At 36.8% G+C, this 24,496-nt stretch overlaps 1 protein-coding gene across 3 annotated transcripts in view; it reads left to right on the forward strand.

The window, feature by feature from the left end:
* Positions 1–23,905, forward strand: part of AP3S1 (adaptor related protein complex 3 subunit sigma 1) — a 148,028-nt gene extending 124,123 nt beyond the window's left edge. For 2 of the 3 annotated variants that reach the window (XM_073344747.1, XM_073344744.1), the window contains 3 exons: positions 3,236–3,307; positions 12,882–12,989; positions 23,319–23,905. In XM_073344747.1, the coding sequence (XP_073200848.1) occupies positions 3,236–3,307; positions 12,882–12,989; positions 23,319–23,447 (309 nt within the window). In that variant the 3' untranslated portion in view covers positions 23,448–23,905. Of the gene's footprint in view, positions 1–3,235; positions 3,308–12,881; positions 12,990–16,444; positions 16,487–23,318 lie in introns of all 3 variants that reach the window. The other variant, XM_073344745.1, reaches the window with a different exon arrangement.
* Positions 23,906–24,496: the final 591 nt, after the last annotated feature.

The following is a 24,496-nucleotide window of genomic DNA, read 5'->3' on the forward strand; positions in this document are numbered from 1 at the left end:
ATTCCTTGGATGTCAGTTTCATGATTAATTTAATGTCCTATAGTTAGTCTCAGCTGCAGTGGCATCCCAATAGTACATTTGAACTAGTTTTTCTCTTAAGGAGAAAGAAACCCCGGTTCTCATGACCCGTAAGTGCTAACGCATCTGAAGCAATTACTGCTTTGTTCGAGATCTGTGTGCTTTTATCTCTTGGTGCACATGTTTGACTCTAAAATAAATTTTGTGTTGTAAGCATGTTGGCTCTTATTTTATCCACTGATGCAGTTATTCTGAGACTTTTTAAAAATACTTAATTTTAATTAATCTCCCTTCTCATAACTTGTATTCTAGAGTAATACTTTTTAAAATGAATATGACATAAAAGGTTATAAACCTGTTTACAGTCTGATTCTGGGCTTCTGCCCTACCAGTGTCACACATAATCCCAGCTGTCACCAGTAGAAGACTGAGAAATTTCAACTATTTTATTAATAGAAATCTTTATCTTGTGAAAATTCCAACTGTGGGGCTCTGCAAAACTAATAGTTTTCTCTTAATTTACCAGTGTATTTAGGGCTTAATGATCATGCTGTGTAGACAGAGGTCTTTGGGCTTCAGTGGTTATCTTCCAAAACTTTCCTGTATTGTCTTAGATAACTAATTATGATACCTTGATATTTGCATTAATTAAATAAAATTTTTTAAGGGCAGCCACTGAAGTTATGGATCTAAGGCTGTTGTGAGGAGAGGTCCTAGTTGTTGGGACAGTGTAAGAGTGAAATACTGTTCAGTTGCTCCTTTTCTGTTCCCCTGTCTGTGAACATAAATATCGCTACTGAAGACACTTCGCTTCTTATGCCTTATTTTAAAATGTCATTTTGTATAAAGGAACATTTTTCAAGGCACTAAATGAGTGTCTTAAGGTCAGAATTTATAAATATCTTTGTTGTCTGTGCTTTGGAAACCTGTGATTTTTCCCACCCCCAACCTCTAAACATAAATAGAATCAGGATAACTTCCTCTAGATAGAGGATACACTTATTTTTGTGGCTACATGCTAGACAAAACTGCTCTTATATATACATCCCCCTTGAGGCACACAGAAGTTAAGAGAATTTCCCCTGGGCAATCATGGCTTCTCTGAGCCACATTGTAAACATCATTTAAGCAGTTTAACATATGAACTAATCATTTGTAAACGTGCCCTGTTTCTAGAAGACATTTGGTGTCTTAACAGTTAGCTATATGAAGAAAATTAGTACTTTTTAAGCATGAAGAAAAGAGGCAGCTTGTTGGGGTTAGTATTCAATTAAATTTAAGATATTTATTTGTAAGGTTAATTATCATAGTAACTCTTGTATTGAATCCATTTAAGAAATAACACAGGTCTAGATCCATAAAGAGGCAGAGGCACCTAAATCCATTTACATTACAAAAACATTTAGGCACCATTGAGATCTTCAACCCCTGCTCGCTGCCGTCTAATCCTGTAGTTGCCTAAATTCATTAGGCATCTATATTTCCGCTGGTGGGAATGCACAGTGGATGGATATAAAGAGAGGTGCAACATGGTCAAATCAATGGGGTAGGAAAATGGTCCATTCAGCAGCATATTGAATGGATATGAGTGGGGCAAGATTGCATTTGTCAAGACCAGATAAAAGGATCTTGCAGTAATTGCAACGTGGTATGATGAGAGCCTGGATGAGAATTTTATTTGTATGGATGGAAAGGAAAGTCTGTATCTCAAGATATTATGCAGAAAGAATCTGCGAGACTTGGACATAAAGAGATGTTCACTTTGAAGATGACACCGAGGTGACTGTCAGGATGGTGGTGTTGTCCAGTGATTGAGAAAGCAGGTAATGGGAAAGACATGGGGGAAGATTAAGATCTGCTTTACCTGTGTTGAGCTTGAGCTGACAGCTAGACATCCACAAGGAGATGTCAGAGACACCAGCTGAGATTTTAGTTTGGACAGAAAGAGATAGGTCTTGAGCAGAGAGATGGGTTTATGAGTGCTCAGCAGAGATGTGGTAATTGAATTTGTGTTTGCAGATGAAATTACCCAGAGATAGGATGCAAAGGGAGAAGTGAAGGGGAGCAAGGACAGAGCCTTGTGGAACCCTCACAGAAAGATGGAAGAGGGATGAGGAAGATCCGCTGAAGGAGCGATTAGGAGAACAAGGAGAGGGGAGAGCGATGTAAGCCAAAGAAGGACAGCATTTCAAAGAGAGCATGGTTGACTGTGTAGAAGGTGGGTGACAGATAGAGGATGAGGATGGAGAACAAGTTCTTAGCTAGGTTAGGACATGGTCATTAGAGAATTTGGCAGAAGTGATTTCAGTGGAGTGCTGGGGCTGAAACCAGTCTGTGATGGATTTCGAGGAGAGGCACTTCAGACAATAGTTATAGACAGCTCATTCCGTGATCTTTGAGTTGAAAGGGAGAAGGGAAATGGGCAGTAGTTGAAGCAAGTGGGGTCAAGGATGGGTGTTGTTTAAGATGGGAGAGACTAAGTCATGCTTGAGTTATGGGAGTGGGAGGAAGAACCAGAGGAGCATGAGAGGTTAAGAAGAAGAAGAAGGGAGGGGATGAAATGATGGGATGGGATCACTGAGGCGAATGGAGAGGATAGAGCAGGAAAGTAGATGAGAAACTTCTGCCTCTGTGACAGGGGACGAGGAAGAGAGGGTTGTAGGAGGGGAAGAGAAGGCAAGCCAAGGGAAGTGTGAGGGTCACGTCACATTTTAGCAATTTTCTCTTGGAAGAAATCGGCGAGATTCTGTGAGGAGAGAAGTGGAAGCAGGCTGGGGCCGTCAAGGGCTACTGGAATATAAATAATAAATTGGTAAAAATAAACAGCTGAAATTCATTTTTACTAGATAGTTGGCATCCCAATAAAATTAGAAGAAACAGTTCAGATCTCAACTGCATAAAATTGCAGTATAGATTTTCTTGGAATGTTCTTTCAATGTGTGACTATTCTTTAACTTTTGTATATGTGTAATCCCTTGGCCACGTTGCAGAGCTGTATTAAAAGCTGTCTTACTTTACATACCCTTTTGCCTGGGGCCTGCCAGCATTAGAAGATCCCAATAATAGTGTTAACCACACATGTTTTTCAGATACAGTAGGCCTTGTAAAATCTACATGATCTCTATTTTCCATATGTGCCACGTCTGAAGTTCATAAATATTGGAATGATTGCGTTGCTCTTAAACCTTGACCTTTTGCTTTGTTTTTTCTTCCGCAGGTATTCGTGGAAACACTAGACAAATGTTTTGAAAACGTCTGTGAACTGGATTTAATTTTCCATGTAGACAAGGTACTGTGCTGAGCTACTATAATATCAGTTGAACCAAACATTCTTCTTGACAAGAAACGTTTGGTCCTGAATCTGACAGTGTATAACAAGCCTATCCTTGTTGTTGGTGAAATCTTGTCAGTTTCTATCAAGTTATTTTTAAAGTGCAAAAAGTGTGCTGGAACATGTCTTTAATGAAATTCATTAGTACATTTACTTAGGAGGTGTCTGCAATGTAACTGTGTGTATAAATGCAAAACCTGAGACACCAGAATATTGTTCTTCGATGAGGGAAGCTGATGGTTCCAAGAAATATTTTCGTCCAGGTTTCTTTTTTAATGATATGTTACTCAGAATTGACATTAACTTTGGATTTTAGCATTCCAAATCCATATTGCCTTTCACATATTTTATTATGAACATAACTCAGAAATGAAGTTAGTATACTGGGGGTGGGATGGATTCTGTACTGAACCTCCTAATACATATTAATGTCTTTTCTCATGTTTAAATAGAAGGTTCTGTGTGAATTCCCAGCTAGATGGTATAATTGACTTATTTATTGGTCTGGTATAAGGACATGCTGTTACTAATGCAGTCTGTCATTTACAAGGACACTATAAACTTCTGACTACAAGTAACATCTAAAATGACTGTAGTTGAGAGAGATTGGAGGAAAATGGTTATTCCTCTCAATTTTTTCATTGTGTTTACTTTGTGCATATATCTGTTCTGTGTGTGCAGTCATTTCCCCCTCTTTGTGAGAGGTTTTCACATCTCAAAAGAGCAAGAAAAACATTAAAGGGAAATGTGATATTGATGCAGCAAAAACTGGAAAGAGGAAGAAGGGCAAGTGTACTACCTGAAACTCACCTTTTGAAGCTGAATAGCTGATTGCAAGCTGACCGCATCCTTCTTAAAGAAAGAATGCTTACCTGTTGACACTGATCACTGAAAATTTCAATAGACCTGTGTTGGTGTTTGAACTGATTTGATACTCCTGAAAAGTTCATTAAAATTTCACAGTAATAAATTAATTGTGCTTTCCCCATCCCAAAAGAGAAGTTGGTTTTGCTCCTAAAAATTAATTTTTTTGATTATGCTGATAATATTGAGATTGCAAATAGTGATAGACAAATATTTTATTATAACCTTGTGGGTTTCTCTTTATGACAAAACAGTTTTTTCATCAAAGAAAGTAACTGAATCTAGACAGAATCCACTAATGGCTTAGGCCAATATTTTCAAACCTGCAGCCTAAAATTAGGCCATTAATTCCATAGTTAAGCAAAAGTGGCCTTATTTATTTTTTTCCGAAGATGAAAAATCAGGACACTTCTGCTAAGTGGCCTAACTTAAGGCCTGCAGATTTGAAAATACTGGCATTAATCTCTACAGTTCTTGGATTGTATTGTGACCGTTTTCAAGATAGTGCAATGAACAAGGTTACCAGGATTATAACCGTCTCATTTGAGCTACTCTGGCTATTAGTTTTTTTTCAGTGGATTTGTAACTGGTCCATAAAGACGTATTAAAGGAACTGGCACATGAAATTACAAGTCCAATAGCAAGGATTTTTAATGAATCTGTAAACAAGGAGGTCAAACTCTATGACTGAAGAATTGCTAATATGATTTTTAAGAAAGGGAAAAAAATGTGATCCAGGAAACTGCAGGCCTGTTAGTTTGTATGCAAGGTCTTGGAGCAAATTTTGAAAAAGAAAGTAGTTAAAGACGTAGAGGTTAATGATAATTGGAATAAAACACAACACGGTTTTACAAAAAGTGTCAGACCAACCTGATAGCTTTCTTTGAGACGATAACCGATTTTTTTAGACAAAGGAAATGCAGTAGATCTAATCTACCAGGATTTCTGCAAGGCATTTGATACAGTTCCCACATGGGAAATTATTAGTTAAATTGGAGAGCTGGGGATTAAGAATTGAAATATGAGAATATGAATGCAAAATGAAATATGAGAATTGAAAGGTGGATAAGGAATGGGTTAAAGGGGAGACTACAGTTGTCATACTTAAAGGTCAACTGTCAGGCTGGAGGGAGTTCCTCAGGGATCAAGTGGAGTTCCTCAGGGATCGGTCTTGCAACCATTCTTATTTAACATTTTTATTACTGACATTGGCACAAAAAGTGGGAGTGTGCTAATACCATTTGCAGATGACGCAGAGTTGGGCAGTATTGCCAATATGGAGGAGTACCAGAATATCATAGAAGAAGATCTGGATGACCTTGTAAACTGGAGGAATAGAAATGGGATGAAATTTAACAGTGCAAAGTGCAAGGTCATGCATTCAGGGACTAACAACAAGAATTTTTGCTGTCAGCTGGAGACTTAGCAGTTGGAAGTGACAGAGAAGAAGAAATTCCTGGGTGTATTGGTTGATCACAGGATGACTTTGAGCCACCATTGTGATGTGGCTGTGACAAAGGCTAATGCAGTCCTAGGATGCATCAGGAGAGGTATTTCCAGTAGAGACATGGAAATATTACTATCATTATACAAGGCACTGGTGAGACCTCATCTGGAATACTGTGTGCAATTCTGGTCTCCCATATTTAAGAAAGAAGAATTCAAACTAATACAGGATGCAGAGAAGGGCTGCTAGAATTATTCGAGGAATGGAAACCTTCCCTTGTGAGAGGAGGCTCAAGGAGCGTGGCTTGTTTAGCCTAACAAAAAGAAGACTGAGGGGCGATACGATTGCTCTCTATAAATAGATCAGAGTAATAAATACCAGGGAGGGAGGGAGAGGAGTTATTTAAGTTAAGCGTCAATATGGAGACACGAACAAATGGATATAAACAGCCATCAATAAATTTAGGCTTGAAATTACACGAAAGTTTCTAACCATCAGAGGAGTGAAGTTCTGGAACAGCCTCCTAAGAGGATTAGTGGGGGCAAAAAACCTAACTGGCTTCAAGACTGAGCTTGATAAATATATGGAGGGGATGGTATGATGTGACTGCCCACAATGGCATGTGGCCCATTGGCGACTGCCAGTATCAAAAATCCCCAATGGCTGGAAATGGGACACTAGATGGGGAGGGCTCAGAATTATTTCCCAGGTATCTGCCTCGTGGATCTTGCCCACGTGCTCAGGATCTAACTGATTGCCATATTTGGGGTTGGGAAGGAATTTTCTCCCAGGTCAGATTGGCAGAGACCCTGGGGTTTTTTCGCCGCCTTCTGCACCATAGGGCATGGGTCACTTACAGGTTTAAACTAGTGTAAATGGTGAATTCTCTGTAACTTAAAGTCTTTAAACCATGATTTGAAGACTTCAGTAACTCAGCCAGAGGTTAGGGGTCTATTACAGGAGTTGGGTGGGTGAGGTTCTGTGGCCTGCAATGTGCAGGAGGTTAGGCTAGATGATCCCAATGCTCCTTTCTGATCTTACAATGAATGAATTTGAGACTCATTTTAAACTGTAATGTGGCATCCAGAGCTTCTGTCTAAGTGTAGATAAAGTCTATTCAGCCATTTGTAATTTATGAACCGTAGGCTATATCTACACTACAAGTGCTGCAGCTTTGCCACTGTAGTGTAGATGCTTCCTACACCAACGAAGGGTTTTTTTCCATTGATGATGTAATTAATCCACCTCTCTGAGAGGTAGTAGCTAGGTCAAAAGAAGAATTCTGCCAGAGCAAAGTGGAAGTATTTTCCCAAAGCTGGATTTGCACTTGACATTTATGCTAGGGCTGATTGATTTCTCTCTTTTTTTAGTTTGATTTTTAAAATAACAGACTCTGATGCATGGCAGGCAAGATGGTGACAGTAATATTTGTAAAGAGAAAATAAAATATTGCAAATCTGCAAATAAGTGGCAATGGAAAACGGTAATATTTGTACTTAAGAGCCTTAGTGAAGGATGGAAGAAATATTCCATAATTTATTTCTTCATTGTATAAGATTGGTCTGAAAATTTTACTCCTTACTCATTGAGGAAAAGGAGCCAGATTACCATTTATCGCCCACCATATTGTGTGTGTACTATACATATAGAAACCAGAAAAGCAGTGACCGAGTCTCATAGAATTTCACAAAAATCTGATATATAAACTACTTTTGCTTATTAAATGTTTGTTAAACAATGTAAAAATATAGCTTTTATGCATAAACTATATTTTAGTTTATTCAGGCTATAATTTGAATAACTTACAGTTTTAAACTTTTATCTTACAATTATTGTGCATATTTTTAAAATTAAGGACCTTCTACATCCTTGTTTGGACAGCTTTTTCCTCCCCCAATTGGCATATCTGATGTGAGATAGGGTGAGAAAGGAATGTAAACTTGTCTGCAAGGTATTTTATGATCACAACTCTGCAAAAGAACCTTTTGTTTCTTGGTTAATGAAGGATGATTGGCGTTTACATACTGCAGAGCGTCTGCCTACTGTTGAGATAAAAACACATTCATCATGTACTGTCTCCTCCTCCAAGGCTAACCAAATCCAACATTGCTCTTGTTGCCTCTCACACTGTAGCTCCTCAGTTGTCTTAGCCATAGCTCTAGGAACTGTAGCATTTTTTTGAGTGAGGCCTTTGTTAGTAATGAATATGCTACAATTTCCCCATAATGTTTTTTGCCTTTATGAAAATGACCACCACTTACTTTTTGGTGCAAAAACATTGTTCAGAGCTACTTTTGTGACTAAGAAATTTTCACTTTTTGAGCAATGGCCAACAGTGTCTAAATTCAAAAAACTTCTTTCCATCTGAATGAAATTGCGTTGTTTGAAAAAGATTTAATTTTCATTCCTGGTTGATTCTGTTTAATAAAGTGACATGTTATGTTGTGGGAGAGGGAGGGGGGAAAGGAGTCCTGTGAGAGAGAGAAATCAGTTTTTGCAGATTTTCAGCAAAATGTTCAGAACATCTAATTTTGTGATAAATATTTCACAGTGTTAGGCAATGGATCAGTTTTCTCTCCTCATTTTGGTATAAGCCTTTTTTAGTCATGTGCTTCTCTTACTGAAATTGTGCATTTATATAGTGCAATAAACTATTTCCTTGTCTAAATGAATAAAAACTACTGGAGGAGGACGGGGGATTGTTCTTTTTCTTTCTTCCGCTTTAATTAGTTTGAATGATCTAGATAATATATTAAAGCCAAAATAACACTTTCCCCCTTTTTTTAATTCTGAATTTGGAAGGTGCTGAATTAATCTAGGTACAAGCCAGTATTGGAGGAGTGACAACTCTTTTTCTCCACCCTTAGTTTACTCTTTCTAGGCCGGTTCTGTTGGCTGTGTTACAAGGCATATGTACAGTGTGCACATCCTTTCCAGGGGAAATAATCCACCCTAATAAGGATTTTTTTTTAATCATTTCCCTTAATGTTTGATAGTCTGACTCTTAAAACTCTGCAGCAGAGGCACGTGAGGGAAGAGAGCTGTTCATTCTTCTCTGAATGTGTTTATCATGTTTCAATTGAAATAGACTAACAAACTAGTTTTCAATACTGTTCTTTAGACTATTCCTTCAAAGTTGTAGCACAAAAACAGGAATTGTGGTGGTTCTTTTTAGATCAGTACATAAGTGCCTCACATTTTGCTATCTCATTATACTTTGTCTCTGTTTGCTTCTTTCTTTGATCTGTCGCCATAACTGGGAAATGTTACAAATAGCCAAAATGATGAAAGAAGCATGCTTTGATGTGCCAGATTGCTTGCACGTCACACTCTTTAGCTCTCTACAAATGTTATCAAATGTTGGTTGTCTTTACAGTTACTGCGGGGTTGAAATACTGCACATTACTAAATATATAGCCAAGATTAATTCATGTATGAAAACTATTTTGCCTGAAACCAGGACATAAGCATAGAATACATCTGAATCAATGTGGATAACTCAAAGAATTGTTAATGTAGTAATAGTGGGCTGATTCCACAATTTAGGGCTCAGAGATTTAAATGTTTTTCATCAGCACTTTCATCTTCAAAATGGCTTTTATTTTTGAACTATCAAGATGATTTTGTTGGCAATTTTACTCTTTTTGAAACTGCCTCCTGCATCTTTGCAGCTACGTGTATGGTAAATGTTTTAAATACATGTTCTGGAACGTTTTCACCATGTGAATTTTCTAAATTGGAGCAAAGAAAAGCAATGAATAGGGCAGGTTTTCCCCCCACTGGGTCTTCCCTTGTCTTTTAAACATCCCACGTAGTTACAATTTTTTATGGTTCAAGTTCATTGAACCTACATCTGTTATATTACTTATCCGTTTCTGAGAATGTAATCAAATTTTCATGAGAACTTTGAGGTAGTTAGAATAGCTTTGCCATAAGTTGGTGAAGAGAGTAGGCCACACTACTTAGATGGTGTGTGTTACACACTTAAACTGTGTTTCAAACAGTATCTTAAAAAACAATTTGTCTAATTTTGAAAATGCTTACTGGAGAGGCACAAAATTATTTGATTTATAATACCTGGGACAATTTGAAAATTCAGACTCTCTTGGGAATTAGCAATGTTAACTGTAAATACGTATAATTTATTTAAAAAATTAAATTATTAGTAAATGTAGCATTGTAGCAGTTGCAAAGCACAAAAATTTAATATTCTGCATGAGTCGTTTTGGAGGATGTCATGTTGAGAAATGTAACTTTTGACCTAGAAGTTGTTAAAGCATCTGCAATGGACAATGTTCTCTTAAGTATGTGTTTCACATAAATGAATGACTTCAGGAAACAAATGCCATAAGATGGATTTAAAGGTGAACAGAATACAGCAATGGGACTGAACTTCATTTTGATAGATTTATTTCCATAAGTTTTCATTTCTAAAGAAGCTTGATCAGTTTTCCATTTAATTATCAACCAAACCAACTCTTGTGGCAAAGTAATGGTTTAGCAATCTCTCAAGAAGAAAAGAGTAACCTTGAATGCAGTAATAAACTATTTTCGGGGGTTAGGAGGGCAAGAACAATCTTAGTCAGATATTTTCTAGGATTAGACTGAACATCTAAAGTCTGCAGGCGCAGTTGTAGCTGTTTCAGTCCCAGGATATTAGAGAGAAAAGATGGTTCAGGAAAAAAATTAAACACGAAATCCTTAACAAACTTCAGATCCACCATAATCTCTCCACTGCCGAGAGGACAGCCATGCAGTCCTTGAGATCTAACCACCAGATAATGATCAAACTAGCAGACAAAGGGGGCGCCATTGTAGTCCTCAACCGTGATGACAACATTAACAAGGCCAACAGACTACTCTCCGGCACAACCTATGATAAAGAACTTAAAAAAGACCCCACACTACAGTTTACCCAGGAGCTTTAGGATACCATCAGAACCTTCCCCAGACAACACCAAGAGAGAGTCTACAAACTCATCCCCCACAAACCCATTCTAGAGATCTTCTGCTTCCCAAGGTACCCAAACAAGGGAACCCGGATAAATCCATCATATCTGGCCATGGCACTCTTACTAATGGAATATCAGGGCTCATAGAAACTGACGTCACACCACTCACCCCACAAAGGGCCAGCTTCCTCCAGGACACAACTGACTTCCTTCACAAATTCAGCAATATTAACCTTGATAAGAACACTGTCCTTGCCACCATGGATGTCATTTGCCCATACACAATGATGGAATCACGGTCTGCTTCAGATATTTACAAGACAATGGGCAATCCTCATATCTACCCCAAATACATTGCCAAACTCATCCATTTCATCCTCACTCATGACAATTTTATATACAGCAACATACACTTTTTTTTCAAACCATAGGAACAGCCATGGGTACTAGGATGATTCCCCAATATGCCAGCCTCTTCATGGGCCTCTTTGAAGAAGAAGTTCTGCACCGATACACTATGAAACCAATGATATACCTGAAATACATCACTGATATTTTCATCCTCTGCACAGATTGGTTAAACTCCCTCATAGATTTCCACCACAACTTCAACAACCACCATTCATCCATTAAACTCTCTCTGGAACACTCCCACACTAGCATCAACTTCCTGGACACCACAGTTGACTTCAGCAGTAGAGCCCTGTAGACAACCGTATACAAAAAACCCACAGAACACAATGCCTACCTTCATGGATGCAGTAGCCACCCCAAGAAATCTGTGATGCCACAGCGTGTGCTACAGGATGTAAATCTTGGCACATTATGGCTGCCTTTGTCTGATGGGGACACTCCACCAGAGAAGTAGATCATGTCATGGAATGGGCCACCCAAATGCCCTGAGAGAGCCTGCTTCAATACAGAGATAAGACCCCCTCTGACCACATCCCCCTGTTTGGCGCCTGCCACCCCACACTTGAGCCCATGCAGGGTTACAACCCTTACTCAGTGGGTACCGCATCCTGTGGGAGTCCTTTCCTGAACTCCCACTTCTGGATTTCAGGCAGCCCCTTGGCCTTTCCGCACTCATCATCAAAAGCAAGCTCCCCACAGACTGGGACATATCAGTTCAAAGTGGCTTCAGGCCCTGTCAGAACAACAGATGCAAAACCTGCAGAAATATCTCCACTGCTACAGTGATCGGCACCCTCCCCCCCACCACAACACACCTTCCACACATTCTACATGTACCTATCACAACATGTGATATACCTCATCCAGTCCATTGAATGCCCCAATAACAATTATGTGGGTGAAACCAGACAATCACTGTGTGCTTGAGCGAGCTCACACAGGAAAATCATGAAAGACAAAAAAAAACCTTATCACTTGTGGGCAAACACTTTTCACAAAGCGATCACTCTGTGTCTGACCTATCAGTCCTCATCTTCAAAGGAAACATGTACAACACTATCAAAAGACATGCCTGGGAGCTTAAATTCATTATTTTGCTAGACTCTAAAAATCATGTACTGAACAAAGACACTGGATGTATGTACTATAATCTATAACCCACTAACCCCCTCTTTTTGTTTTATGACTGCAGAGGTGTTAAAGGGCCACTTTACAGTGTGTGCTAACTGCTTACGCTAAACAATCTGTTCTACCTTGCATTTTGCTTTTTTGTTTCCCAGACCTGAAGAAGAGCTCTGTGTGGCTCAAAATCTTGTCTCTCTCACCAACAGAAATTGATCCAATAAAAGATATTAACTCAACTTCCTTGTCTAGCTGAAGTCTACTTCCCTTAATCCTGCCTCGTTTGTTACGGAATGAAAGTTATCTGGTTATTTTAGCTTAAACTATATATTTTTTATTTCATACCAAAAAACTGCCTGTCCAAGGTGCTCATTGCTGTTATGTATGTTTCTGAACAATGTTTTTAATCCCATAAATGCTCCCTTCTTAAAAACTTTAGTGTACCTGGTATTAATTGGCACCCTTGTTGGCAGTCTCTGCAGAAAAGCCTAAAAAGGGAATGGAGACTAGTGTTCCCACTTATTCCGGTGTTAGTCCTCAAACAGGCAGTGCTGATGATCTCGCTGTGTGGACTTTGGACTCATGTCAGCTTTTTCTGTACCCTACAATTTTTAAAAGGCTGTTTAGATATTACCCAGAAATATAAATTTTCTGTAAATGGTGGAGTTGGCACCTTAACACTCAGACAGTATTTTGCTGATTAAAATAAATATTGTTTTGTGACCTTTCTTAGGTCCATAACATTCTTGCTGAGATGGTCATGGGTGGAATGGTTTTGGAGACCAACATGAATGAAATTGTCACTCAAATTGATGCACAAAATAAACTGGAGAAATCTGAGGTAAGGCTGAGAGACTATAATGACCTTTAACTTAAAGCATGATCATAATATCTGCATGATATGCAGCCTGTGCTGTTTGTCCTTCAATACCATACGAGATACAGTTGCTTGCTTATAGTGCTAAACATTGACACTGCACATTTAGTATGTGGTACATTTCATCTTGTGTGATAACTGCATAGAATAGTAGCTAATTATTCTTTTGTTACTTGTATCAAACAAAGCCACATCTGCCATTGGTATCAGTGTGCATTGATAGTCCTTTAAATTTCTTTCACTCAAGACCTCTGGCTTCTTGTTTTTTGTTTGTTTGTTTGTTTTTTCATGATGGAACCCAATACTGGCTGTAGAACTTAAGGGAAAAAATATATATACCTGTATATATATATACACCTATACGAACAAGATTGTAAAGTGTTAAATAAGTGGTAGTGTATTCGGTGTCATAGTAATACTGTAACACAAAATGATAAACTGGGGTGGAAGTGGGAGGGTGATTATGCATTTAAAGCCCAATCCTGGTCCCATTTAACAGTTGGGAGTTCTGCCATTATTTGCAGCAATAAGAGTTTGTCTACATGAACAATTTGACTGCAGAACCTAGAATCTGAAGCTACCCCACGCAACCCTGCCATAGTCTCACTATTTTTGTGCATCCTGCTGATGCGCACAGTTTGTTAGAGCACTTTGAGCTCGTCCCATTTCAAAGAGGAATATAGATTAAAGCGCAGTAATGAACTGTTCAGGCATGTCAGCAGGCTGCACATGGACAGCGAGACTGCAGTAGGCAAGTGCTGGCTAGAATCTACTTTTCAGTTTGCCACAGTCTAACTGTTCATGCAGACAAACCCTAAGATTTGGTCTTCAGTGTACCTTCAAATAGGAAGATTGCATTCTGTATGTACAGTGGCCAGATAAATTTGAGTAGGCAAATGTGCTCAAATTTATACTTATGGCTATCACCAATTCACTGGCAGGATATAACTGTAGTTTAAATAAATTCAGTGCCAAGTGTTTGATTCTGCAGAACCTGATATCTAATTGGCTTAGTTTAGTACTGCTGAATTTAATTTGCAGTGGGGAGAATGCTAGAAGTAATATAACTGTGAGATAAAATGTTATGATCTTTATATATTGCGTCACTTGCAGCGTAAACCAGCAATATGTTAGCTAAACCTCCTTGGCTGATCCTTGTTTGTGAGAGGCGATAATCCTGTGTCTGACCAATTTATCTTTTTCTGGAAGCTCATTGCTATCGTTCAAATTGGGAAAACACTGCAAATTTAATAGTTTCCATTTTAACAAATATTTTTATTACATCTACCAAATTAAATGAGAAATGAGCTCTGAAGCTATGTTATGTCCAGCCATTTATACTGTTACTCCTAGTTCGTAATCTGGCATAGCAACCGTTTCAGTCTGTCTGTGCCTCTGATTTTCCATTTTGCACCACTTCTTGGTTGCTTCAAAGAAGCAGCACAGCACTGACTGAGAAACACACAAGTTGACAATGATATGATACTGTTTATGCCAATGTATGCCCAATAATAAATTATAGAATTTTAATAAGATGCCCAAAATGCCGTTTAACTTTCTGACGAAGTTATTGATCTTGCCCAAGTAAATGTTGTTTGTTTTTTTCCCCGTTATAAAATAAGGTAAGATCTATCTGAGTAACTTCTTTACATAGTTTTCTATGATGGACACAGCAAGACAGTAACCTAAGGTTTAAGAGGCATAATTTCTTAAGATTACTATGTCATGGTGTTTGAAGAACTTCTTTAAGCTCTGCCTAAAAACACTAGTTAAGGTATTTATTCACTAACTTGTTAATTCTGTTGCTAAATCAGCCAGAGAACAGTCTTTTGATTACTCATCTCAAATCTGTCAGTTGAGTGCAGTGAGCCCTATTAATGATTGTTTCCCACTACCTCATCTGCAAGTTAACTACCTTTTTCTTAATATGATGCCTGAAATACAAAACTAATTAATAGAAAAATACAAACAAGTAATTAATTTGGCTCATGGGAAGTTTGGCTCCATATATTAGCCACATAGCAATTTTGCCTGTTGTATAGAGCAATGAATTATAGAAGGTAAAATTATAATAGTAGTAAACTGAAATACTTGGTGACTGGGATGGAGTGGATAGCTTCACAATCTGCTCTTCATTAATGCAGATTTTGAGTACAGTTACTGTTTCTTTTTCAGCTCTGACAGTTAATGTAATATTATGATATTCTAGAGTCCATCGTGAATGTTTACTCAGTCAATTCATTAGTCATTTGTTACATGTATACCTAATCTTCATTTCTTCCCTGATCTCTATTTCTTCTCCTGTTTCCTTTTTGACTAAAGGTATTGTGTCTCAGCTCATTTTCCCAAAGGTGAACTGACCAGATACAAACCTTAAACTGAAACATATATCTACATGGTATATATTAAAGTTCTTTTGTAGCAGACAACTTTTAGAAACCAGTGGATCTTGTCATTTTGATAACCTTTGATTGAAACAACGTTAGAAATAAATGAACAAAAGCTCTCCAGAGGCTGTTTTCAATGGGATCTTGTACTTCATACTCGTAAGATTACCAAGGCTTCCAAACGCTTTACAGCTCTTGACTTTTAGTATGGTTTCCATCTATTAGAAATGCTTGGGTCCAGAAAGTAGTTGTATGAAAGATAAGCTGCTTTTCCTTTTGCAGCTAAAATGGCAAATTTCATGAAATATATTTAGCCTACATCTTCAGAAATTACTTACATTTCACTTAAATTTTAATATAAAGTGGGTGGATAGGTGTGGGGTTCAGTTTTGGGTTCAATTTCAATAGAATAAAATGCAAGATGATTATATGTAGATTTTTGTCTGCCTTACTGTTGTATGTCAAACATTTGAACAGTTAAGCTGCTCCAATTTTTTTTTGTTGGATTTCAGTTGAAATTTAACATGAAGAATTAAACATGTGTTTATTGCATTCACAAATGTGAGTAACAAACTCCTTTATCAAACCAAAGACTGCTTAGCCAGGGCCCTTGGCAGAATAGTAGCACTTTGCATTGTTGTGATGGAGTCTCAGATTTGGTTTCTGGCTATAATCCTTTGTCACCTGGACTATGAGAATATGAAGCAATATGCCCCTTTCTGGAGGGAGGGGAAGTGTGTCGTGTGCGCTTCATTGCTGACACATGTGACTACGGAGCAGCATTGTTGGTCCCTGAATGGATTCCTGGTCAATCCCTCTGAACCAAAAACATTACTGTGATTTGGGATTAAGGGAGGGAAGTTTAAGGGAGAAGATCATTGGGATGCTATCAGGTCCACAGCTAAAACTGGGCTACCTGTGTTCTATTTGGGGTGTTGAGATGGGTGTGAATTTAGTCTTACTTTTAAGTCGGACCTCATTTTTCCAAACCTCCTGATCTTTTCTAGCTCTTTCCATTCTTCTCTCTTACAGACCTTTATCTTTCAGTCTCCCAGACAGGACAGGTAGACACAGGTATTGCTGACTTTGAGAAAAAAATGTATTTTTAACAAAAAGGGAAAGCAAAATGATGTCAAAGGCAATAAATTATTTAGGCCAGACTCAAAAATTATGTGTTAATATACCCATGCCAGTCCTTGTAGCCTACTTTTTGTGCTAGTTTCTTCTTGTAGTTCCCTCATCTTTTATTGGCCAGAGTGTATTTTACTAGCTTGTCATTTACTTCATATGTTCTTTATTTTATTTTATTTTTCTTCCTACATTGTAGAATTTAACTTTGGGTTTTTTTGTGTCAGCATTTAAATTACAAAAATTGTGGATCTTTTTTTAATTAAAAAATATTAATCTGAATAACAGTTGAGCACACAAATAGCTGACATTACTAGTGCAGTGTCACGTGGTTGAAAAACTTAAACTCTAAGTGTATGGTCAGGAACATTCTACCGATGAGAGCCTTAACATAGTGAGTGTTAGCTCTAATGGTACAGCTTCCAAACTCAGTATTTCAAATTAAAAATCAGAACCTTTATGCTCTTGTATTGGAGTGAAATTTTAGAACAAGTTGCACATAAACAACAAAGCATTTTTGTTTTAAAAGTTTAATCCCAAATAAATATTGAATAATCCATAGAATTTAAAATTATAGAGGTGAAATGTAAAGATGACCTACAGATGTTATAATTGGCTTTTTAAGGTTGAAGTTATTGTGCTGAATGTCACTAATGAATAGGGTCAAAGGACAGTCTGCACATAATGAACTTCAAATGTATATTTTTCTCCTTTTGCAAGTACTGATGTCCAGAGAAGTTGTGGATCATTGGCTCCTTCTTCAGGAGACACTCTGGTATTTTCACAGGGAGTCTTATGGAGCAACAGCCAGCGATCCAAGTCAGATATGAAAAAAAAGAATTTGGAAAAGGACAAGGAAGTGAACATTTTAAGTTCAGAATGTGCCGACTGCCCCTTTGACCCTGGTTATTTGAAACATTAAGTACAACTCAGTAATTTAAATGTCAATGTGCATTAGTTGTAGAATACCTTTGAAATAAATCTGCTTTTTAAAATGATTTTTTAAAGAATATTTCAACAAGTATAGCTTATCTGAAGTCAGGTTTTACTATTCTGCATTTTAAAGGCTTAGTGTAGAAATATTTTATATGGTAAGAACATATTTTACTTGAATTTGAAACTTCTTGTATTATATGAAGGAAGTAATCTAAACAAATTACCATCCTCATCCTCAAGTCACTGAAAATAAGCCATATTTCACTATGTAAGAAAGAGGAGCTAATTTTTCAATAGTTTTTGGCATATTGCTACTTTTTTTGTTTTCTGTTGTGTTCGCAGGTTCTGTTTTTTATTTTTGGGTCTGGCAATTTAAAGAAAAAACAGTCAAACAAAAAATCATTCCCATCCATTACTATCTTTGTGATTCAAGTGCTTGAAATTTCTAAGAGTATGTCTAAGTCTTCTATCTGTTTGGCCTCATTTTGATATACCTGCAGACTTCATTTTGTTTTTTCTCTAATTCTGTTCATTTATCTAACCTCATGAGCAGAGAACATGATCATTCCTTTTTATTCTGTATTGCATCCTTTCATCCTATTCATAACCCTGCTGCTTTGAAATCATACTTCCTCTGGGAGGAGAAGTTGGTATAAAACACCAGCAGCAGTGATATCCAAGTGCATTCCAATACATATGGAAAAGACCAGTTTCTCTAGCAGGGTTTCAGCCTTCATTAATTCATTTTCAAGTAAGCTTCATGTTTTTGTCCCTCCTTTTCACTATAACAGTTAGGCTGCCCTTCCAACAGCTCCACAAGCTAAATATTTATCCATTTATGTAGTAAGAAGCATACATGGATATTACCTAAACTTTCAAAAGCACCAGTAATCTGTTCCTATGTACTTGAGATCTTTTAAAAAATGTGAATAAAATCAACATTTCTAGGGTTATCTTCATGTAACACATTATACCAGGATTATCAGGAAAGAATATTGTGACATATAACTGCCCTATTAACAAAATAATGACCTCAAATTATACCTCACATATTTAGTATTTAAGTGAATTGAAATTTCTCATTTGATAAATAGAAGAACATTTTCTGTTCATGCTACTCAACGGAATGTGCTAGCTTTGATCTCAAGCAAAACAGCCATATTATTTAAAGTTTCTTATGTGGCATTGATAATTCATGTTGAAGCCACAAGCCTTTAAGTATACTATCAGATTTACAAACATTCTTGCAGTGGCTGTGAATAAAGCATTAATATGTCAGGTGTTTCAGAATTAGTGTACAACATTTTTTAACAGTGAAATGGAGAATACAAAGCAGCTAGGGGGAAAATACGGTGTTTGGTTCATTGTAATAACAGCTATATGCAAGTTCATACCGTACTTCTAAAACTTCATGAACTTGCTTGAAAAATGTCATTTTCACTTGCTTAGGTCATTTTGCTTGCTGTGAACCTTCATAATTCACTGCATGATCAAGGCTTGCCACTTAGTTTTTTAAAGTGTTATAATTTTTCCTTCGCCACCCTAACTTTTCTTCTAAAGTATTGAATAATAAAAGTAGTTGAAAGCTATACTGTGCAATATTACAGTAACTACTTTCTCATCAGGTACCTGCCGCAAACCTTTTATGAACAAATTGAATTTGAAGTATTTCTTGTGATTCCTTTTTTCTTTCATAAATTAAATTTTCTCTTGGCAGCAGGAATTACAGAAAAATAGCAGAATTGATCACCAGTTTACTACTTGACATACTAAACATTGATAAGTCTGCTGATGCATTCAATATATAACAACTTAATACAAACACAAACTACTTTTACTGTGGGTTACTTTTTTTTGTTACTGTAATACCTTTTGTCAGATTTTTTTTATTAGACCTCTTAATCTAAAAATCTGTTCAGTGTGTCTTAGAAGTACTGTATGACTTTGTCTTGTGCTTATAAAATTGTGAGAATGGTTGTGCTAAAAGGGCATTGCAGTATGTAAATGAGACATGTCAAATCACAAATCCATTTAATAAAGAGGAGGACTTTAGGAGAAAAGGGAGTGGTGGCTTGAGAATGTCTACGCTCTAGTGTATGAAGATGAATCCTTATCTTTCACTCTGGAAACTGTTTCACTTGCAGGCAGAGAAGAGGCAATCTGAAATGCCGTAGTCCTTCTATCATGGATATTCTTTGATCTTAAACCAAAATTGTCATAGATGAAGTTTAGTTAAAAGTGTGGTGTTGTATTTTTGATTTTATTTTAATTATTTTATTTTTTGGGTGTCAATTATGGTATTTTAAATAATTCTCAATTATGTCTTCATTTTCTTGGGGTGGGAGTCAGGGACTGTAAGTCTATGTAAAGAGGATAGCTGCAGGTAGGTAAAAATAATGGCCAGTTATGTTCAAGTTTTTATTTGTCCATTCAAAAAAGAAAAATTATCCTTCATTAAATTAGAGTAAATTTTTGCCTGAACCCTAATCTGCATTAAATTAGGGTACGGGATCTCCATCCTAGTCACCTAGAAAGACATCTGTGTTTTAAATTGCCACCCATGTCTGTCTATGTGGACCATGTGCATTATTTATAGTATTTTGCTGGTTTCCCATTGTTTAAGTTTTGAATTGTATAATTCATTGCTTTTGTTGTTGCTTTAACAGTATTTACGTCTTCTGTATGGAAAACAGTTTACATTGTCCTATTCTTGGAATTGCTCAAAGGATTTTTCTCCGGCAACTCAATATTGTATTTAAAAGAGAGAGAAATCAAGTTAGAGGAGGAAATTCACATTTTCTTTGGTATCTTGTAAAACTTTCTGAACAGTTATTTGTGTATTAATACAGATGTTTCAAGACTCTCAAATCAAAAAGGAGGTTTTACAATCAATTTCTTGTTGCATTATCTCATTGCATTATCTCATTGCATTATGTTTTTTTAAAGGCAAACCACAATAAAAAAGGTAGTGCTGTGCTTGGCAGTGCTCTTGTGTGATGTATAAAGTGAGCTTCAAGGTTTTTTTTTTTAAATTTCTACTTGTGAGTTTTTATATTAGTAATACCAGGTCCTGACTTCCTCTCTCATGGAGTTGAGATGATGGTGACAGTTTTCCAGCTACAAGAGGGAAGTCAGGGTACAGTACTTCTGGTATTCTTTTTAGGTGAGGTTCTGTACTGTGCCTCAGCCCATGAAGTGGCTTCAAGCTTTCCCAGTTCTGGTGTACTTCATGTTCCCCAGCACCATTTAGACAGCCAGGGTGGGGATGGGGCACCGATTAAGTTACGGCAGCATGGTCTGGCTTCCTATGTGCTGCAGCACTGCCTGGAATCTCTAGTGTCACAGTGCCATCCCTGATATGCCCTTCTCAACCTGGCATGCCTCTTATGCCAGTGTTTGTGAGGGGTCCACAGAAGACACTCACAGCTATCTGCCTCAACCCTGATCCTCCTGTGGCTGGATCCGAAAGTTTAAGAGCCCGTTTGCACTGCACTAACCCTTCCATGGGGCATAAAAAGTCCAGAGAAGTGAGGATTTCATCTTAGGTTTTTCTGTCTTTTGTATAAAAACAAAATTGTATAGGGTTGGGGAAAATCTTAGATCAACTTTAGTCCTTGTAAAAGAGCAGTGGAGAGAAAAAATACTGTTCCACTTTGTAGTCCGTCTTTAAATCTGGATATTGCGTAGCAATATCTAATGAATTGTTGCATATCTGTGGGGGTTTTGTTCACCACTGCAAGCTGATACCACAGATGTCACATGCACCTTACCCCAATTACTGTAAATACTACAAACTATCTTTTAAAAACATTATACATTACATGTAGAGACTGTACTTTGAGCAGTAATTAATTACAGAAAATACTATTATGAACAAGTATGAATCAGATGTCTCCAGAAAACCACCATTCTTTTTTGCCATGTTGCTCACTCAGAATTCAGGGTCCTTACCCAGTTTAGAATAAAATCTTAAGATATCTTCCATCTCCAAATGTTTAATCTTTTGTTTATTGGAATAGCTTTTACATTTTTTTTCTTGCCATTTGTTTATATTAGCTCATTACTTAAGTCCCCCAAGTATAAATATTGTACAGGAATATTGCTTTCTAAGATCGTTAGTTCTGAGAATTGCCTATGTAAATTTAATTCAAAAAAATTGTTAATGTATTAAGCACTATGTTAAGCCTCGATAGACAAGTTTTAATGTTCTTAATCTAGAGAATATTAAATTTAAATCTCTATCTTTCCAAATACCTTTTGCTTTTTAAAACCATTTTGCAGACTTTTAAAAAAGTAATATTAGTGAGAATAGCCAGCAGCCTGTCTAACACTCTAGCTGCTTATGGGTCTCTTTCCTGTGTTGTAAACCTGAAATACTGATACCGGTAAATTCTACATATGTTTTAGCAAGACAGTCAGTCTTGTTTTCACATTCTACATCTGACCATACATGTGCAATGAGTTGTTTTATTAAGGGGGAAAGTTATGGTATTTAAAATAAGTTTTAGCTTTTCTGCACACTAGTAAATACAATGGTGATTTGATTCTAGTTTCTATCTTTAAATAATTCTTTATGCTTTTCAATTAGGAACACCTGTATTTAGAAACTAATAATGGAGAGAGGTTTTCTATATCCCATAGAGGTCTGAGTTGGAAATTATTTAGTCAGTATTTCTACTACAAATCCTTGTTTTCAGGGGATACAACTTGTCATTTGGCCATACAAAAAATCTACAGGGTAATAATGCTTGGCATAAAAAACTTAACTCATGAGCATTTTTTCCCCTTAAATATTAAAGGGGAAAAAATCAGCATCGTTAGTAAGTGGGCAGAAGAAATTCAAATGATTCATGCTTTGTTTTGCATTCCATTGAAAATGTTAGGGCCAGCTTTTCAGAATTGCATGCACGTAATTACTGTGATTGTGTGCAGTTGTGTACATTCCAGTACTACATTGTTGTTGGTGGTGGTGCAATTCTAAAAATATGGGCCTTTGATCCTAAATGTATTTTATGTATTTTTCAAGTCATTACTTTTTAAAAGAAATACTAGAATAAATCATTAGAAAACCAGTTACTGTGCAAAAAATCTTTAAAATAAAGAGTTGTATGGGTTTTTTGCCCCTTGTACAGACTTGGGATCAGATCATTAGTTCACTGTAAATTGGTGTAGCTGCATAGAAGTTTGCAGAGCTATGTCAGTTTACAACAGCTGAGGATCTAGCCCGTGGTACTTAGGCATGGCAGCAACTTTGTCTAAATGGCAGTAATAGAATAAAATTAGTTGTAAAATGTTCTTTTATTTTACAGATTAATGAGTGACTTTAACTGATTAAAGACCAGAGCAGAGGAAATTAACACTAAATACAATTGTTAGTGTTTGACTTGACTCAAGCCAATAAAATTAAGCTATGACTGTTAATGTCTCGGTATTCTTAGGAATTGCAGGTGTCTCGAATGATTTGAGATTATGGATCGTGTAAGTGGCTTTAGGATCAGTACAAGTTAAAGACAGTATGTTAGCTTCAGCTATATCTCAGTGTGGTGGTTTTACAACATACATATTACTTAGCCTGGTTTCCTCTGGTCCTTCCCTACTCCCATATACTTTTCATCAAATTGACACAGCGTGTTTCCATAATATTTTAGACGTTGTGTGAACTGTTTTCTCTTTCTGGTTTAGTATTTCCAAATAACCCATTTCATTCCAACCCAAACTACTATCTGGTCTTTCTAATCTCATAACCGTGCAAACAATTTAAATGTTAGTGTTGTCTGCCTATACCACTTGTAGTAATAGGCTTCACCTGTGTTGTATTTTTTTTCTTTACATCTATATACAGGCTGGTTTAGCAGGAGCCCCAGCCCGGGCTGTGTCAGCTGTAAAGAATATGAATCTTCCAGAGATCCCAAGAAATATTAATATTGGTGACATCAGTATAAAAGTGCCAAACCTGCCCTCTTTTAAATAAAATGGCTACTACAGGTAAAATCAAGGAAAAATGTAATTGAGGTTTACCAAACAAAGACATTTCTAACTTTTGTTATTTGGATAAAAAGTAAAGGTACTTCATAGAAACTCTGTGTAAAATTAGTATGTGAAGTTGAATGTTGCTTTTGTCTTGCGCAATGATTTTAAAGGAAATGGGTAGTTCCTGTGTGATTTTCTAAATTCCATTCCTATGCCCTTGTAAGGCATATCACTGTCTTGGCTGCTGCAGTATTTTGGAAAAGTATTTAAGATATTCTTTACTTTATATAACCTATAATATTGAGTCTTTTTGTATATCCACTAAGGTCTATGATTAGTGCAGCATTCCTTATCTACTTTTGCTGTTTGTCATGATTATTTAAGATCAGAGTGTGTGTGTTGCATGAAAACATTAAACTGTCTTTTGTTTTTGTTTAAATAAAGTCATAATTAACTGGACTTCTAAACATGTTTTTGTCTGAAATCTACTCTTAGCAACAAATCACTTGCTTCCTGTTTGTTGAGCAAAGCGTGTGTATAAAAAAAAATTGTGTTAGTGTTAATGTATCATTTTGATGTCCAAATGTTAAAAGAATTATACTAAAATATTGTGTGAATGTTCTGGAACTATGAATTTCACACACAGATTATTCAAGATTGTTTTGAAGAAGAAATTTGCCTCTATTAAAAATGGGTAGAAATGTGTAGACTTCTGTTACAAAAAGATGTTTTCAAAAGTGGCACACGTGTGTTCTTAATTCTGAAAATCTTTTCATGTTGACCTATGTCAAAGTCAGATTCAAGGCTCACAGAATTTGTCAACCACTCTGTTTATTAGCAAAGCGCTTTGCCAGTGCACCCATGTGATTGTGAGCCCCCTGCAAAAGCTTATTTATACAGGTCAGCCAAAGCCAATTTAACATAAGAGACAAAAGGAAGTAGAAACTGACAAATATACATACATATCTTATTTGCATACTAACATTTACCAATTTCCTAGCTCCGTAGAAGCTCTAAGTTAATTAGTTTGAGGACCCTTTGTCTCACACT

The sequence above is a fragment of the Lepidochelys kempii genome, chromosome 5 (assembly GCF_965140265.1).
Source record: "Lepidochelys kempii isolate rLepKem1 chromosome 5, rLepKem1.hap2, whole genome shotgun sequence".
Taxonomy (NCBI): Eukaryota; Metazoa; Chordata; order Testudines; family Cheloniidae; genus Lepidochelys; species Lepidochelys kempii.